General features: G+C 42.8%; 1 protein-coding gene across 1 annotated transcript; it reads left to right on the forward strand.

Annotated features, from left to right (window-relative positions):
• Positions 1-3,008: 3,008 nt before the first annotated feature.
• Positions 3,009-7,992, forward strand: ZFP36 (ZFP36 ring finger protein). Its single transcript, XM_075836304.1, has 2 exons — positions 3,009-3,093; positions 5,712-7,992. The coding sequence occupies exons 1-2, from the start codon at positions 3,058-3,060 to the stop codon at positions 6,606-6,608; spliced, it is 933 nt and encodes a 310-aa protein (XP_075692419.1). The 5' UTR covers positions 3,009-3,057; the 3' UTR covers positions 6,609-7,992.
• The last annotated feature ends 10,972 nt before the right edge of the window (positions 7,993-18,964 follow it).

Consider the following 18,964-nt stretch of genomic DNA (forward strand, 5'->3'; position numbering starts at 1 on the left):
CTATGTTGGTAAACGGCAGTGCAGATTCAGTTCCCCAAACTCCACAACTTGTCTATTTCCTTTTTGCTGGTCCCGGCGTATGTTCCACCGTATCTTTTGATCCTTTGTACTACTACATTTAGTATTTGTCCTGGGTGTATGATTGATGGCTGTAGGCACAAGCAACCAAATGAACTTAGACCAGTGGTCAGCGATAGGGGGTGGAAGTTCTACATCTTCGTCTGAGGAGAAGTATCTAATGTGCTCACAAGGGTAATTCCATTTTCAACATTTCACAAAAGTTGAATAAATTTGCAAACTCTTTGCTGCTTTTGTACCAATTTTAATTTTTTTTCCCAATCACCTCCATAGCTGCTTTCAAAATTCTGCTGGTCGCCTTTGGAAACAGTCAGTGATTTGCCGTCAGACATGTGACTGAGCAGCTTAGCTGTGATCATGTAGCCATCATCTCAGATCACACAATGCACCTCCCTCTGGTAACGGGATAATTTCTCTATAGGCATGAATGGAGATGAGAACATCATGTAACTCAAAATCTATACAGGATAAGTAAAATATTTAAAGGGGTTGTCCAGTATTCGAAAAACATGACCACTTTCTTCCAAAACCAGCGCCACCCCTGTCCACAGACTGTATGTGGTATTACAGCTCAGCCCTATTCACTTCAATAGAGCTAAGCTGTAACACCAGACACAACCCATGGACGGTTTTTATAATCCTGGACAACCCCTTTGAGACCTGTATCCATTTTCTACACCATTTCCTCCAAGCTTCCCCCTCAGCATACACTACTAGCACATAACTTACTATTTAAGAGGGACCTAAACAAGCCTGTGTAGCATGGAGATGCAGTATATTGTACAGCAAATTTGACTTCCTGTGACTACTTCAGTACATGTAACCACATGTGCTCAAATGGTAGTCACCCACACAGGAAGTTAAGTGGTTACTAGGCAACCTGAACCCATGCAGCCTTCAAAATATACTAAGTGGGGCTGAAGAAAGAGGAATAAACATGGATTCTGCAATGGTAAGTTATCAGTTACTGTAGAGGATTTAGACTCTGCGGAAACTTTTTGGGATCCTTGCCTAGCATAATAAGCGATTCCATGGAACGGAGGAAATATATGGAGGAAACATTTCATTTATAAACAGGCTGGCAGCCTGACCATACGCTCCTCACTGCCAGCAGTTCTGCCACTTTACTTATATAACTACCGAAGAACTTACGAGAACCCGGAGCCGGTAACACCAGCGCTCGCCTTTCATGATCAGTGAAACTTCCAGTAATCATTAAGGTTAATGTTTAAAAACTGGTCATGAAGCCTGCGGGACGGGTCTTAGGAAAGTTGAATTAACATTGAACTCATGAAATGCATCATGAAGCTTTACTTTAAAACCTTAAAGGGATTTTCCAGGTGGATATAATGGATGGCAGGCACCCAAAAATACAAAAGTACTGAACTACTGAATGTACTTAAAGGGGTTGTCCTCTTTGTAAAATCTAATTTTGTTAGAAGAGCCTCCTAAAAATGAGCCGATTACAGGTTGTCCCACTTCTGGCACTGGCTAGCTGTAATCTGTCAGGGAAGTGTTCAATTCTCCTACAGTGCCACCACAGGGCAAATAAAGCATTACATGGTGTTCTTTAAAATGAATGGGCTGTCAATGTAATGTATGGATGTGCTGGGTCCTCCCGAGACAGAGATGCTCTCAACACTGGATAAATTATGGGGCTCCTGAATGAAAGACCCCCCCCCCCCCCTTTATTACCTAAGAATGTCTTAACAGCATAGCTGAAAATGAGTTTTCTAAACTGGACACCCTTTTAATTTTATGATATCAGGTCTCCCACCTCTCCTCTGCTTACCCACAACTATAAGGGCAGTAAGTCATATACCCACAGCGATCAATCATGGATCGCTAATGTGCGGCAGGCCGTGATTGGATGTCATGGTCGCATAATGTGCTATTAAGCTGAGGAGTACACAATGACCCACCAGGGAAACTGAGATGTTTATTATTTTTGTATTTTAGGCTTTTCAGTTTTTAGTGATATTTGTCATTTTGGACTGGAATTCACTACTGGTTTATTTTCAGTGTGGTACCATGCATCGCTGTGCCCATGTATTAAAAAAAATAGGGGGACTGCATTAGCGGTAACGGAAGTCGTGTGCCAGTGCTGACTTGCTGACAATTATTTCGAAGGACTGACATAGAAGGAAGTCCTGCAGGTTATAATTTAAGGGAACATATAATATTTATGTGCATTCCAGGGGGTTGCGCAAACATGCAGAGTCGACACCGTTTTATTTAAAGGGGCCATGTAGCGTAATCCACGACTTGATGTCCTATAGATTTCTTATACTTGTATTTCCATTCCTCTTAATATATCTATATCTGTCTATAGACAATCCGATGCGACCGCACAAGTATTTCGTAGAATGTAAAGGCAGAAATATCATCCGTATTAACACATAGGTAGTTGTTATATTGCAACATATGTATCACCTAATTATTTGCAGACACGTACGCAACTCCAGACCTTGTTCGCTAGCCCAAATGTGAGGCGATTGTACTGCCGCAGTGACCTCCATCTTTTGTCGCCAAACCTAACAGATACGATTTGGTGTTTAACCCCCGCCATTCCCAATAAAATGAATTCCTGGTGTTAATCTGTGCCTGCCTCGCTTTCCTTCTCCCGTTCTAAGTTTCTCTCTCCAGTCTCCTCTTTGCAATATTTCTCCCTTTCCTCTCCTTCATTTGCTTGTTTCTCTCTCCCCCTCCCCTCCTTATAATGTGATCTTGGCATGAGACTGACTTGTTTTCCTAACTGAGAAAAGAGATTGGTTAACGCCCCCCCCCCCCCGCCTCCCCCTCCCCTCGCTCCTCATCCTCCACCTCCCCTCTGGACTTCACTCTAAGAAATGACTTCATAGCTGACAGTAGGAGGTGCGTAATTACTGTATATAAGGGAGGGCGCTGGAGGCTCAGTACTGCACTGACTGCTCAAAGGAATCACTGGGTGTAGGAGCAAGCACTTATTTTTGGATCATTATGTCCACAATGCTGGATATACAAACAATCTATGAGGTGAGACCTTGGGTAGGGCCACTTGGCATCTGGGGGTCTTTTTCGGTAGGGTCCTTCTTTGGAGAAACTCAAGGATAGAGATTGCACTCCAATTGCTTTAGGTTTTACCACTGCAATTTCTGCAATATATTTTGTGTCTACAAGGGTTATTTTTATATATTGTATTGTGACTGCTGTTTATACTACTGTTTATGTTAGGTGGGCTGACAGGGTGGGACCCCTTCGCAGGATATGCAGGGACACAAAGGGAACGAAGTATAGGTTGGGACCCGGAGATAGGCAGGATATAGAGGTGATGTGAAGGTCAAAGGACTGTAGTCTTTGGGGGGGGGGGGGGGATCTAGAAGCGTTATATAGAAGAACTGAAGGAGTCAAGGACTAATGCCCAGTGTGGAAAGGGTTTTCAATGGGTGCTAGAATGGTATCTTCTGGAAGTGCAAAGGGTTATGAGATAGGATAAGTGGTATATTGGTAAAAGTGGTCTGTAAAGTCAGTCTCTGTTTTCGGTATAGGATGACGCTTCTGAATAACTATGGCTTCATAAAAAATGGACTACGGCTGATGATGATCTGCTACCACAGTCCTTCACTCTTTAGTACAATAGTGCTTTGTTGTTAGCTTAAATGGACACTAACTTTTTAAATAACTTATGCTGATCTAATAGTATACCTGATATATATCAACTTTATAATTTACTTACTGTAAAAATTTAGTTTTATTAATGTAAATTCTGTGTGAATTTACTGCCACTAGGTGTCTCCCTTCCTGTAACCTACTGTCCACCCCCTGTTGTCAAGCAAAATCTGTCCCTAGTTACAAAGCAGAGGAGACGGACTACAGGAAGTGGGGGGTGTCTCTTCATTGCTTGCCCATAGAAGTCTATGGAGAAAGGCGAAGGGAGCACGAGGAGGGAGCAGAGAGAGAGAAACAAACAGACACGCTGCCTATGGAACTCTGTGGAGAGGGAAGGGGGGAACAGGGAGAGGAAAACACAGACACCCTGCCCATAGAAGTCTATGTAGAGAGGAGCAGGAGCAGAGGGAGAAAGACACACACAGACTTTCAGCAGCTGTTGGTAAGATTTATATCTCACCCCAGTGCTGGATTCACAGCTACACTGCTCATTACTGCTGTATAATCTACTCCGTGCTGAGTGTAGGACACATAATAGCAGTTAGGCTCCACGCACTAGCTCAGAGAAAAGTCTGCAGAGGCGAAAAACTGCTAAAAAATGCCATTTACAAGTTGTATAATGGCTAGAAATATTGTTGTTCCTCATGTACACACATATAATCGCTTATTCTGAAAGTCATCTGAAAAGTTAGGTACGCTTTAAGTCGTATTCTGTACTGGATGTTTAGGAGAAACCCGGAACTACTGGTCCTAATGAGTATCTTGTGTCCTGTTGTCCCTTGTTTAGTCCCGTGTAACCAGGGACATGTTTATGACCAGAGCTGGTTGACATCAGAGCTGAAACCTGCCTTGACAACTGGACTGGACTGACCTCATTCTTTTGTCCTGTCCATGTTCTCGGTCAGTTTTTGTATCCTCGTCACACTGGTCCTGTCACTTAGTGTTTGTCTGTGTTACCCAATCCCTCTCGGTGACCAGTCACAATGTTCTAGTCCGTGGATAGCTCTTCACGGTTCTTAGACTTTGCATTCCTGTCAGACATGCCTCACATCTCACAGTTTGTCGTCATGCCGCCAGCATTTCTTCACAGTTTGTCTCCAAGCAGCTCCTGGGCCCCCAATGTAAAATCCAATCCATAACAGGGCCCCCAACTACAGGGCCCCCCTATGAGTCACCAGGGCCCGGGTGCGGCTGCTACCTCTGCACTCTCTATAGCTACACCCTTATATCTGTCACATATTTCTTGTTTCTCTTAGTCATTTGAACTTTGTCACTTGTTGCTTGATTGTACTTAGACCTTGGACCTTCCTATCTTATCTGCTGGCAGTCCTGAAACCTTGCTGTCACTCAGTCTTTATTTCTGTCAGTCCTCACAACTTCCTGTGACTCACACCTTGCACTCAAGCTTAACTCTTTACCTTCTGTCTTCGAATCCTCGTATTTTACCCCCTGTCCTTCTAACTTCATACCTCAAGTCTTAGAACGTTCCTGCTGCTTCTCTACTTTTTTCCTATTTCATGGGTGGGTTATGTGTTTGCCACGGGCCCCTCACAATCAGAAACTAAACACAAGCTTCTGCTTGTCTTTATGTAATATACATACATGCATACATACATACATACATACATACATACATATATATATATATATATATATATATATATATATATATATATATATATATATATATATATATCAAAGAAATGAAGACCAGACTTCCTGTTTGAGTACGCAGCTGAAATTATTTGACTTTGTCTTCCCTTTTGGACGCCTATAGCCTAAACGCTTTGATTTTTCAGCTGATATGTATGTAGGACACATTCGTGTAGAACATCCTGGTCTTGTGGGTAGAGGAGAGCTTGTTTTTCTGGTTGTGTTGTCAAGCTTTATTTATGATACTGAGATGTAAATTGTTGGGTTGGTTATTATTTTTTATGAGGAGTCTAGGTATCCTCCTAATTCTTTTGCATTCTTTAAACCCTTAGAACCTTCTCAACTTGAATTTCTCCGAAGATACAGAGAGCACCAATGATCGCATCTTCACCAACCCCAAGAGGAGACATTCTTGTGCCCCTGAAGTTTATGATGAAACAAAGTGGTCTTCTCGTTGGACATTTGAGCCTCATCGTTCTCCTTTTAGGGCAGATCGGTCCATCAGCCTTACCGAAGGGCCCCGAACAGCACTACCTCCACCACCACCGGGTTTCCCTCCTTTGAAAAGTCCCCTGCCTTCTCTTCCTGCTCCATCCCCTCGATACAAGACAGAGCTGTGCCGTACCTTTTCTGAAACCGGTACATGCAAATATGGCTCGAAATGTCAGTTTGCTCATGGGCAGGGTGAGTTAAGGGAGCCAAACCGTCATCCGAAATACAAGACCGAGTATTGCCATAAATTCCACCTCTATGGAGAGTGCCCATATGGGTCTCGATGCAATTTTATCCACCACCCAGCTGAGCAAGGTGTTAGTTCTCAACACGTTCTGCGCCAGAGCCTCAGCCACACCGGTGTACCCATCAGACGAGCCTCTCCTCCACCACCAGGTTTCCCAGACCCTGCTTCATTCTCCAGAGCTTCATCAGTATCCCCTCCTCCCAGTGATTCAATTTTCTCTCCTGCTCCTTCTGAGACCAGAAGCCATGTGTCTTCCCTCAAAGGAATGGAGTCCTGTAGTCGTTGTTGCTCATGCCGATGCTCCAGAGCTGGGAATCTGGTTCAGGACCCTTTCACCAACTATCAACTCCTACGTTCACCTTCTTCAAGTTCCTTGACCGAAAATGAGTGTTACAGCAGTGGCTCAGACTCTCCAGTTTTTGAGGTGCCAAGTCAAGCGGTTACCAACAAGCGATTGCCTATCTTCCACAGGCTATCCGTATCCGATTGAGGAATGGAAAGTAGGGAAAAGCATTAGAACAAATTTTTATATCAGCCCTGCTGTCAGACCACCATCAGAACATTTATTGACCTTAAGAAGAAACGTTCTGTGAATTTACAGCTACCGGCAGAGAAAGAACCTTAATCAAGTGCCTTTCGTTGATTCTCAGGGCTTTACACAGTTTGGGGTGAAGGCTTCAAAGTAGCCTCAATAGACATGACTTTTTTTGCACATATGGAAACCCCCTTTTCCAAAAAAATCTATTGTGAACCTATGCAGATCTGGAGTCCTGTAAGGTTCCAGAGATGACAGGTGCATTTTCTTGTGTAAGGGCAAACCCTGCTACTTGCTGTATACTGTAGATTGGGATTAAGCTCTGAATTCATGTAGCAAAACAAGGTGTATAGCATGTTTACTGCCCCATGTCTCATCTTCCATAGTTTTGGCTGGACCTAAGCTTTGAAAGAATGGGACGCAGAGTGGACCAGTATCCCAGTTGTGAAAAAAATCCTGAATTTTTACTCCTGTGAATTCCCCCCCCAAAAAAAACAAATCACTTTTCTGGAAGTGCTGCGATGCATTGCAATGTTATAATACAAAATAATAATAATACAATATAATTGTGTATTATACAGATACACTACTACATGTGTTATATACACTACACTGTGTATACTCTTCATTACATGGCACCATCCCTGACATTCAGGTACCACCATTTTCCCAGAGTTCCCCTATACCTCCTTCTCTTCTCATTTTGAAGGCAAAAATACCCCCAAAAAATGTATTTTAACATGATGCCTATTTCAGTGCTACGGGTCCATGGTTCTTATCTGTAGTGTTGTCTCTACACGCTGGACTTCACTGACCGTTGATAAATACGGCCTGTGTTTTTGTAACGTAGGTGAGCCATAATTGTATTTGACCAATCACGTGTGAGAATTCATTAGCAACGCGCCGTTGTAATGAAAGGAGAGATCTGATTGGTCAATACACACAGTGAAAATCCATAAAGCCCTAGATATTCAGCGACATCATCATTCTTGCATCTGGGTATTATGACCCCCATACGCAATGCATTTTAGTACTCCCATCAGTAGGATCTTTACAGTGTGCCTTATACCTCACAGGATGGCTGATACAGGAGTTAAAATCAGGTGCTTTATGGGAAATATCAGCAAAATCCGGTAGTAATTAATACCTTGATCATAGTAATCCAAAGTGTGTATCTTCTAACACATATGTATCTATTTATGTCCTATTTATTACCGAATAAATTTTATATCTATTTATCTTTTTGTATTATTTTGAAAATAATATATATTTGTCAAAAAATAAGTTTGTAATCACTTACGTGAAATAAATGAAGCTAATAAATGTTAGATTTGCATAATCAAGTCTTCTTTCTTGTTTGGGGGGGATGGTATTCTACCGCTTATGGGGGAGGGCACTATCAGATCGGTACCACGAAGCATCCAGACTGCACCGTAGGATCCCTAGAAATTTAGCAGCAGGTACAATACTCAGAACTTAGATGCCCTCAGTAGTGCCCTCACACCCACAATTTCACCATCTCCGATTTAGTCTCATAAAGGCACAGGAGCAGTGTTACAGTAAGGCTTGTAGCTCCATTGATAATACTACTATTGTATGTGGGGGTCCTATGGGCCCGCTCAGGTATTGGGACCCAGGTTTGGCCACAACCTCTGCATCGCCAATACTGCAGAGTATCTAAAGAGATGATAAAGGTGGCCCAATGTGGCCATGACAAATTATGCCAGCAGATTTATAAATATATATGATACCAAAAAGAAAGTCGCATCTATATCCAGTAAAATGAGTCTTAGCTGGTGCCATAAATTCAAAATTTACAATAATAATATGCTGGACACTTGAAGCTAGCTTTGCACCAGCTATGTAACAGGTGTAAATGTCAATATACCGATCCATATCTGGTGCCGAAAATAACCATATCTGAAACCTATAATACTATATTAATAGCTGGTGCCAGTGTTAGTGTTATAACCACTATAATAAACCAACTAGAACAACCATGTCTGGTGACAATAGGACAACCTCAAAATCAGGAGAACAAGAGCCGACACAAAGAAATGAATCTTGGGTTAGGGTTCGTAAGTGGCCTACTCATAAGGGAACATAATGAAAGTCTACATTGGTTAGGACTGTTCCCTTTCATGTATAGGGCGTTGGGTTGACCCCTGACTGGTGAAACATTTGCATGGGCTTGGCATAGTCCCTCTTGTTTGTATACGTTTTTTTTCTTGGTACTCAATATTACACTGGCAAGTTGATCTCAACCAGTTCAAGATGTACACTATGGAGGCAGTAAAAATTTAGGCCAGATTATTGTGCAGGAACGTCTGCCGCCATATTGAGTTTCTTTGAGGAAGAGGTAGGAATAGGGGCTACTACAGGTGGCAATAAAAATCTAGGGGTTCCCGTATGGCCAAAAGTTTTGAAAAAGATGTGCTAGTCTGCGTTTTTGCCTGAAATTATATGGGCAGAGCTTAAACAGGCCAATAATAATGACTCTATGAGTGAGATGTTGTCCCACTTGACAAGTTAATACTCTAAGGTCGCTTTCAGACGAACTTATTCGAGTGTTTGTTTGCACCCATATTACGGACGCATCTCCAGCGGGTCATTAGAAACCAGAGTTAGCGCACCATAGAAGCCTATGGTGCTATAACTCCGGTTTTGATTACCTGGTCCGGGTGTTGCGTCCATAATACGGGCGCAAAAAAGCACGCTTGCCTGAAAGTGGCCATAGTATGAAATGTTAGAGGTTTCTGACTAGTTGAAAACAAAAACATTAAAAGCAAAATCTTATATCTAAAGAGAACTTGAAGGTGGTCCAGATTGGATAGTTTGGACAACCCCTTCTCATCAAGGGAATACCTCCCATAGAGACCGTGGAGAGAGGGCCCAGCCCTTGTTGGTCCTATACTTTTTGCTTTTGGGTGGCAAGTACCTGTTCAGGGCTCCCCTCTACAAACAAACAAGTGGGTGGGGGATTGACCCAAGAGTCATAGAAAGAGCATGAAAATAGAAATAAACACCAGGCCCTTTTGTTCTGGGTGGCAATACCCAGCCACATAATGGGAGGCCCAGTTTTTTTTTACAATAGATAATTTGGGGGTTCTGTTTAGTCAAGATGTGATCCTAAGTGGGATCCCTTACTAGCTAAACATGCCGGAAACTGGCATTCGAATAGGTTTGTAAATCTGTCCCTGTAAAGAAGGATCTAGAAGTCTCGTATATTAGTAAGCATGAATAAACAAAATGTGATTCACCGTGCCGGACAAGTTAGATCAACAATCTCTGTTTGATTAAACGTGAGTCTCAATTTTATCATCCTCTAATTTGAAAAAAATAAACATGCCGATTCATTGACGTAAGTCATAAATTACAATTAGGTTTTGGAATCAGGCTCTGAAATCTTAAAGGAGCACGTCAGACGAAACCATGAGGTCCTGCGGGGGAGGTGCATGACACAAAGATTGTCTCCCTGGTGTTCTTAGAATCCCTGTGTCATGCTCCGCCCCCTCAGTCCCTGTACTAGGCACAACAGTTTTGCTCGGACGGTTGCTTTAACTAGATTTTTAGTATGATTTCAGAAGACATGAATTGTTGATATTAAAAAGTTGCCCTCTCTAACCAATCAGCTGTATTCTTCTTTTTCTCCGAGGTCTCAAAGTCAACATGGACAAAGCTGAACTTATCATTTTTCCACGCTTTATCTCCCCCCACCTGAACTAACAATTCTGGTAAATTATTCCACATCATCTTCAATCTCACAAGTCTGCGTCTTAAACAAGACATACACGTTAGATCAAAGTTGGCCGAACTTGACTGCATTGGTCGATGATCTAATGCATATTTCGGCCTTCTGACAAAAGACGTTGGGAAAATAAGGATCGGGCATGCTGGGTAAGCTGAGAATCTGATCGACATTTCCATCTTGAACATATTTGCAGTCCGTGGGGAGGAGTTTCCACCTAGCAAGGTGAGTGGCATCATTGTTGCCTAGCGAAGTCTAGGGCAATTATCGTTACGGTCGCTCGGATCGCACTTTCACCAGACATTTTAGTAGGCTCTATACGCTCTCCTGGCATTTGCCGAATCTAGACTTCTCCGTCACACTTCCTGATAGTAAAGCATATGACTACTTCACCTGACAATTGGCATTGCATATGGTGATGGGGTGTTGCTGCCCATTAATAGGCCCCATTTATCAAAACTGGCCTTGTTTCCTATAGCAACCAATCACAACGCAGCTTTAATTTTTCCAGAGCAGTTGAGGAAATGAAAGCTGTGCTCTGGTTGGTTGCTATGGGCAAAAGGCCAGTTTTCCCGTCAGACAGTTTTGATAAATGAGGCCCCAATGCTCTTCAGAAATCTTGTTTCTTTCGGCTGAGATGTCGCGGCTCCTACACATGTCTACTTCCCATTAACAGCACTAACGCTATAAAGCTGCCCATGCACATTTCATTTTTGTTGACAGATTCCAATCTAATTCTACCCAATATTACATTTTGGGTGAACCTGTTCTTGGAAGACACCGACCCTAATGGTGATACACAGGGAGGACGCGCGTTACAGGTCGTGTGACATTAGCCATGTTTGTACTGACACGTGCGGTGATGTCAGGGAGACAGTCCCAACAATGAGACACGTCCTTCTCTTCAGAAGAAAAATGTCATCAGCACCTGTGTAAATAATCTCATCACTCCTCACAGGGCGGCTCGCAGATTGCGGTCATAGAGAAGAAACAAGTGAATAAGAGACCCCCCCCCCCCCTCCCGCAGCAGAGAACGGCCGTACAAATATATCAATGTAAGAAGCAACAATTCATCCGAGAGCGAAAAAGCTAGTACGGTAAGTATCTACTACATTGTCTAATATTTATCTACTGTATTTCATCTATCTATCTCATATCTATCTATCTCATATCTATCTATCTATCTATCTATCTATCTATCTATCTATCTATCTCATATCTATCGATCTATCTATCTATCTATCTATCTATCTCATATCTATCTATCTAATATCTATCTATCTCATATCTATCTCATATCTATCTATCTATCTATCTATCTATCTATCTATCTATCTATCTATCTATCTATCTATCTATCTATCTATCTATCTATCTATCTCATATCTATTTATCGACTACAAAGCACAGAGGTATGGGCAGCACAAAAGAAAAAAAGCATCAAGGGCAAACAGGTGCCAGCCTCTGGGAATCCGACTTGCAGATCCCACAATATACAGATAAGAATAAGAGGAAGAGGCAGAACTCCAAAGTAGAAAATCTCAAAAATTAGATATATTCTCCCATATGTGCAGACAGGTAATGCAATGTTTCAGCTGCTCAATGCAGTCTTTGTCAAGCAGGACGATGGGTCGACAAAGACTGCATTGAGCAGCTGAAACATTGCATTACCTTTCTGCACATATGAGAGAATAAATCAAATTTTTGAGATTTTCTACTTTGGAGTGCTGCCTCTTCCTCTTATCTCTCTACTACAGTATCTAACTATTTATCTCATATCTATTGTATCTCATATCTACTCAGAGAGGCGTAGCTAGTGTGTGTGTGTGTGTGTGTGTGGGGGGGCAGCAGAGGTGGTGGTGGCCCAGGGCCCACTGAAATGTTGGAGCCCAGGGCTGGTCCCCTAGCGGTGGCATGTCCTGGTTTCGACTGTACCTCCGTCCTCAGGACGCAGATACAGTTGAATTCAATGCTGAAGCAGGGAGCTCACGGCTACTTGCTCCAGCATTCACTATGTAATGCCGGTCGTCAGCAGCTCGGTGCAGACAGGCGCGATTATAATGACGTCATCGCGCCTGTCTGTGCCGAGCCAGACACTGCACAGACCTACACTACACTACATTATACTGTATGGGGGCAGCTATGGGGACATTCTACTGTATGTGGCATTATATTTTATTGGGGCAGCTATAGCGCATTATACTGTATGGGGCAGCTATGGCGGCATAATACTGTGTGCGGGCAGCTATGGGGTCATTACACTGTGGGGGTAGCTATGGGGGCATTATACTTTATGGAGACAGCTTTGGGGCATTATACATTATGGGGGCAGCTATAGCGGTATTATACTGTGTGGGGGCAGATATGGGGGCATTATACTGTGTGGGGGCAGATATGGGGGCATTATACTGTCTGGGGGCAGCTATGGGGGCATTTTACTGTATGGAGGCAGCTATGGGGGCATTATACCGTATGGGGCAGCTCTGGGGGCATTATACTTTCTGGGGGCAACTATAGGGGAATTATACTGTGTGGGAAGCCCATTGGGATTTGGCCCATTTTTCACCAAATTCTGATCTGAGAAGTATCCCTACAGATTATACGTTTGAATGCATCAGAATCTGAAGATCTCTTGTCTAACCCTTTAATGACATTTGGCATTAGATATTATCACATACAATGTTATTTAATTGACCACTATGCAGGACTGTGTGAAATTTCACACTCAGATGTCTCTGTCCTATCTGCAGATTACATGTGCTGTTTATAGCAGCCTGTATTCTATAAATGAACCACTTTCTAATTCGCCGATAGGTATTGCCACATGATCTGGGAGTCGTCCATTGACGGATTACAGACTGCCATAAAATGACTGTATTCTGATGAATCTGCAGAGCATGCTCACAGAACCAAACAAATGTAGCGGCTTTGGCAGGCCAAAAGTATAGTCGGTGATTATGTAGTCAAAAAAGAAATCACAGAAAAATCAGCTGATCAAAAAAATTACATAGTAAAATGTAACCTTTAATTAATAAATTGAGATAAAAAAAGGGAAAATGATTATCCCTCCAAACAATGATGCAAAATATAATAATACGGGTGAGGGGAAATTTTTTTTTAATTCCTTTTGTTCATTAAGTTGAGAGAACAAGAAAAACAACTGACCCTGGTATACCCTATCAGGTCACCCCTCCTAGTCGGAGTAACGCCCCTACTCAAGGGACGACTCCAACCGCCAACCTAGATACCCTATTAATGGCCTAGCCAATTCTTTATAGTGGATATCCGGTACAGTGGGACCTAGAGAGGCAAGTGCACAAATAGAAAAAGCAAATATGTGCAAAAACTTTAAACTGCCATCAGATTTTGTTTAGTGGTGCAACAATAAGACCCAACTGCGTCAAGTCTTCCACGGAGAGGGTTATTTTCCTCTGTGGGAAGCAGATGTCCGGCCTTACGACTTGTGATATGTAATAGACCCAGACTCCCAAAGAAAAATAATAAAACACAAAAAATGCAAAATAAAGACACAAAACATTTTAATTGGGTGTTAAATGGTCAAAGTTTTATTTAATATTATATGACCAAACCCAAAATGGCAAACCTCCGACTCACGAAGAGTCACCGTCCAGCACGCAGGAAAGGAAAAACCCCTGTGGGGGAAACCTCTAGGGAAACCATGGCGGGAGGATTGCCCTTCCTCTGGGCTTAGAAGGTGCCAAAATATCATTTGTAATAGAATTTATAAATTTTACTAGATTAACAATAAAATGACAATACAATGAACGAACAACATAAAACACATAATTCGGCTGATATGGTTGGCTAGGCGGATGTCTTCATTAAAATGAATGGGCGATCCATGCAATGAAGGGATGAGACGGGTCCCCCAGATGCCTCTTTGTGGCAGCTGTCTCCACTCTGGCTAATGGAGGGGGATCTCCTGCTGGAAACCCCCCTCTATTACAGACAACCCGTATGAAGAGGATGGCATCACTGTGATGAAGAAGCGGTCTTGGATGAAGGGTCCATCCTGCTAGAACCTCCAAATGACATCAGGTAGGCATTGGTGGGGAAATCAAGATCAAGGTCCTCAGTCGCATCCAATATGGCGCCGAACGTGGCAGTAAAACCTTCTAATATGGAATCTTCTTTATGTCATAAACATTTATATTTAGGACGTCAGCACATTCATCATTACTACAGGTGTTTATTACCACTGCACACATCATTCATTGTGAGGTCGCCCTCAGTGTCCTGAAGTATTAACCCCTTGAAACACCATGTACTCGGAGGGGCTTAAGTCACAATATACGGCAATAAATTACTGCAGTACTGCAGTGTATTGTGCCAGCGATCGTTAGATCGCTTGTTCAAGTCCTCTACAGGGACTAATGAAACATGTTAAATAAAGTTTTTAATAATGTACACAAAATTAACAAATATTAAAAGTTAAAAAAAATAAAAATATCTCCTGTATCTCATATCTATCTCCTGTATCTCATATCTATCTCCTGTATCTCATATCTATCTCCTGTATCTCATATATCCTGTATCTCATATCTATCTCCTGTATCTCCTATCACCTGTATCTCATATCTATCTCCTGTATCTCCTATCTCCTGTATCTCATATCTATCTCCTGTATCTCATATATCCTGTATCTCATATCTATCTCCTGTATCTCCTATCACCTGTATCTCATATCTATCTCCTGTATCTCCTATCTCCTGTATCTCATATCTATCTCCTGTATCTCATATCTATCTCCTGTATCTCCTATCACCTGTATCTCATATCTATCTCCTGTATCTCCTATCTCCTGTATCTCATATCTATCTCCTGTATCTCATATCTATCTCCTGTATCTCATATCTATCTCCTGTATCTCATATATCCTGTATCTCATATCTATCTCCTGTATCTCCTATCACCTGTATCTCATATCTATCTCCTGTATCTCCTATCTCCTGTATCTCATATCTATCTACTGTATCTCATATCCAGTGGTGTAACTACCGCGGTAGTAGCCGTAGCGGCTGCTATGGGGCTTGAGGGGGCCCGTGCCGCCAGCCGACACGCCCCCCCCATATGCCCGGTGGCGCCGCTAGCAGCCGTTATGGCTGCTACAGCGGTAGCGCCGCTACTATGGGGCCCGAGCCGCCGAGCCTTCAACAAGTATGGGCCGTGCAACACAGGCCCTCTCATGCCTGTAGGCGTCGCTAGCACCGGAGGGGGCCCCGATGCTAGCGACAGCCAATTACATGCATTAGCGCTGAATGGCCTTGCATGTTCCGTGCCCAACCATCCAGTGCTTTACAATGACGCTGATTGGCTAGCGGAGCGATGACGTCATCGCGCCGCTTCCATGCTTGAAAAAGGCGCTGATTGACGGGGCAAGTCATTCTGCCCTGATAATCAGCGTCATTGGACGACGCTCGTTCAGCTCCAGTCTGCATCGGGATCATGTGGGTATGTCAAGTTTATATATATTTTTTCTCAAACTTTGAGTGGCATTATCTATAGTGGGGGCTCTATCTGCAGGGGGGTCATCTATATGTGGGCCACTATATACAGGGGGTGTCTATATGTGGGGATGTGGGGCACTAGCTACAGGGGCGGTCTGTATGTGGGGCTGTGGGGCACAATCTACAGGGGGGTCTATATGTGGGGATGTGGGCTCTATATGTGGGCCACTATCTACAGGGGGTCTACATGTGGGTCACTATATGTGAGACATTATACAGGTGTGGGCTATATGTAGAGCACTATCTATAGGGGAGCTATTTTTTAGGGTACTTTCTATAGTGGTGGGCTATATGTGGGACACTATATACAGGGGTGGGTTTCGTGTGTGCCACTAGCAACAGGGTGGCTATATGTAGTGCACAGTCTACAGCGGTGGGCTATATGTGGGACACTATATACAGGGGGAGCTATATGTGAGACACTACAGAGGTGGGCTATACGTGGAGCACTATCTATAGAGGAAGCTATATGTAGGGCAGCACAGTGGCTCAGTAGTTATCCCTATTGCCTTGCAGCTCCGGAGTCCATATGTGGGCACTATCTACAGGGGCTTCTATGTAGGTCACTATCTACAGAGGCTCTATGGGGGTCAGTATCTACAGGGGGCTATGGGGCACTATCTACAGCGGGCACTGTGTGTGTGTGTGTGTGTGTGTGTGTGTGTGTGTGTGTGTGTGTGTGTGTGTGTGACAGTGTATGGTACTATTATAATCAGGGACACAGTGTATGGCGCTATTATAGTTAGAGGTGCAGTGTATGGTGCGTTATTATATTTAGAGGTGTTGAGCATTTTAACTTTGTTTATAGGTGCAGAAATGTTTTAAAAGGGAGAAGCTGAAGACATCTGAGCGGAAAACTGCAGAAATGGGTCATGGCCGGTAGAAATCCATCATAGATGTCTGGACCGGAGGGAGAAGAAAAGAACTAGAATCTGAGACGTCACCGGTGAGTCACTTAATGTAAATGTTTATTCTGCCTCTAATCAGTATTGTAGTCACTGTATGATCTGCAGCGAGATGATGGTGGTATGATTTTTTTTTTTGTGAAACAGCATCTCCCAGCATAACCTTTGTTCGGGCCATGCTGGGAGCTGTAGTTTTACGCCGTATAAACCTATACGGCAGGGGTTGCACTAAATTGAGCTGTATTTGTTCTGGTGTTGTATATATGTACTGATTTAGGTTCTGATGCTGTATATACATATGAGATTGGTTTTGGTGCTGTGTATATATGTAATGAGTTTGGTTCTGGTGCTGTATATATGTACTGAGCTTGGTTGTAGTGCTGTATTTATGTACTGAGGTTGGTTCTGGTGCTGTATATATGTATGGGCTTGGTTCTAGTGCTGTATATATGTACTGAGCTTTGTTCTGGCGCTGTATATATGTCACAGTTTGGTTCTAGTGCTGTATATATGTACTGAGCTTTGTTCTGGCGCTGTATATATGTCACAGTTTGGTTCTAGTGCTGTATTTATGTACTGAGCTTGGTTGTGGTACTGTATGTATGTCAGAGCTTGGTTCTGGATCTGTAGTTTTATAGGATATATTTATAATAACAAAATTTCAGGGCAGATGGAATAGTTCTCAATTCATTGTATATTTAATGGTAACCTGTCAGGTAGTTTTAACCCCTTGAACTACCACCATGCAGTAATACATGACCTGACAATATTTCCAAACATTCCCTTGTATGTTTTTTTCAGATGCAGCAAAATCCTTAAAATCCACTTTTAAAAACGGCGCACACTATATGCTAATTACTCATTAGAGGGTCATGGGGCGGTGCCGCTATGCTGAAGAGTCACATAGTCCTGCCTCCAAACCCACCTTTCCATGTTTGAGTGACATCAACTTTCTCGGATGCGCCATTACCTTGTGGCACTATACACAAAGGGGGAACTGTGTGGCACTATACACAAGGGAGAGTTGTGTGGCACTATACACATGGGGGAACTGTATGGCACTATTTACAAGGGGGAGGGCTGTGGCTCTATCTACAGGGGGCTGAGTGTGGCGCAATCTACAGGAGTCTGTGTGCTGCACTTTCTACTAAGGGGGGCTATGTGGCATTGTATACAAGGGAGTGGGGCTGTGTGGCACTATATACAGTGGGAGCTGTACAGTGCTATATACAGTGGGGGCTTTATGGCGATATCTACAGGGGGCTGTATGGCACTATCTACAAGGGGGAGGTGGGGGCGCTATCTACAAATGGAGTGTTACACGGTCTATAGGCGGGGCTATATAGCACTGTCTACAGGGGGGCTGTATGGCACATTCTACAGGGGGCACTATTTATAAGGTGGTCTGCTTGTGGCACCTGGGGGGGGGGGCCCGGTCAAGGGATTTGCTATGGGGCCCAGTCTTTCCTAGTTACGCCCCTGCCCATATCTCCTGTATCTCATATCTATCTCCTGTATCTCATATCTATCTCCTGTATCTCCTATCTCCTGTATCTCATATCTATCTCCTGTATCTCATATCTATCTCCTGTATCTCCTATCTCCTGTATCTCATATCTATCTACTGTATCTCATATCTCCTGTATCTCATATCTCCTGTTTCTCATATCTATCTATCTATCTCCTGTATCTCCTATCTCCTGTATCTCATATCTATCTATCTATCTATCTATCTATCTATCTATCTATCTATCTATCTATCTATCTATCTATCTATCTATCTATCTATCTATCTATCTATCTATCTATCTATCTCCTGTATCTCATATCTATCTCCTGTATCTCATATCTATATCCTGTATCTCATATCTATATCCTGTATCTCATATCTATCTCCTGTATCTCATATCTATATCCTGTATCTCATATCTATCTACTGTATCTCATATCTACTGCATCTTCTATCTTCTATATCTCCATCTAACGTATCTCATATCTACTGTATCTCATAACTATCCAATGGAATCTCATATCTACCTACTGTACCTGATATCTATTGTCTCATATATACTCTATCTATCTATCTATCTATCTATCTATCTATCTATCTATCTATCTATCTATCTGTCT

The sequence above is a fragment of the Rhinoderma darwinii genome, chromosome 8 (assembly GCF_050947455.1).
Source record: "Rhinoderma darwinii isolate aRhiDar2 chromosome 8, aRhiDar2.hap1, whole genome shotgun sequence".
Taxonomy (NCBI): Eukaryota; Metazoa; Chordata; class Amphibia; order Anura; family Rhinodermatidae; genus Rhinoderma; species Rhinoderma darwinii.

Coding starts and splice junctions, on each gene's coding strand:
- ZFP36 (XM_075836304.1), top strand. CDS start 3,058: ATGTCCACAATGCTGGATATACAAACAATCTATGAG. Junction 3,094..5,711: donor ATATACAAACAATCTATGAG/GTGAGACCTTGG, acceptor TTAAACCCTTAG/AACCTTCTCAACTTGAATTT.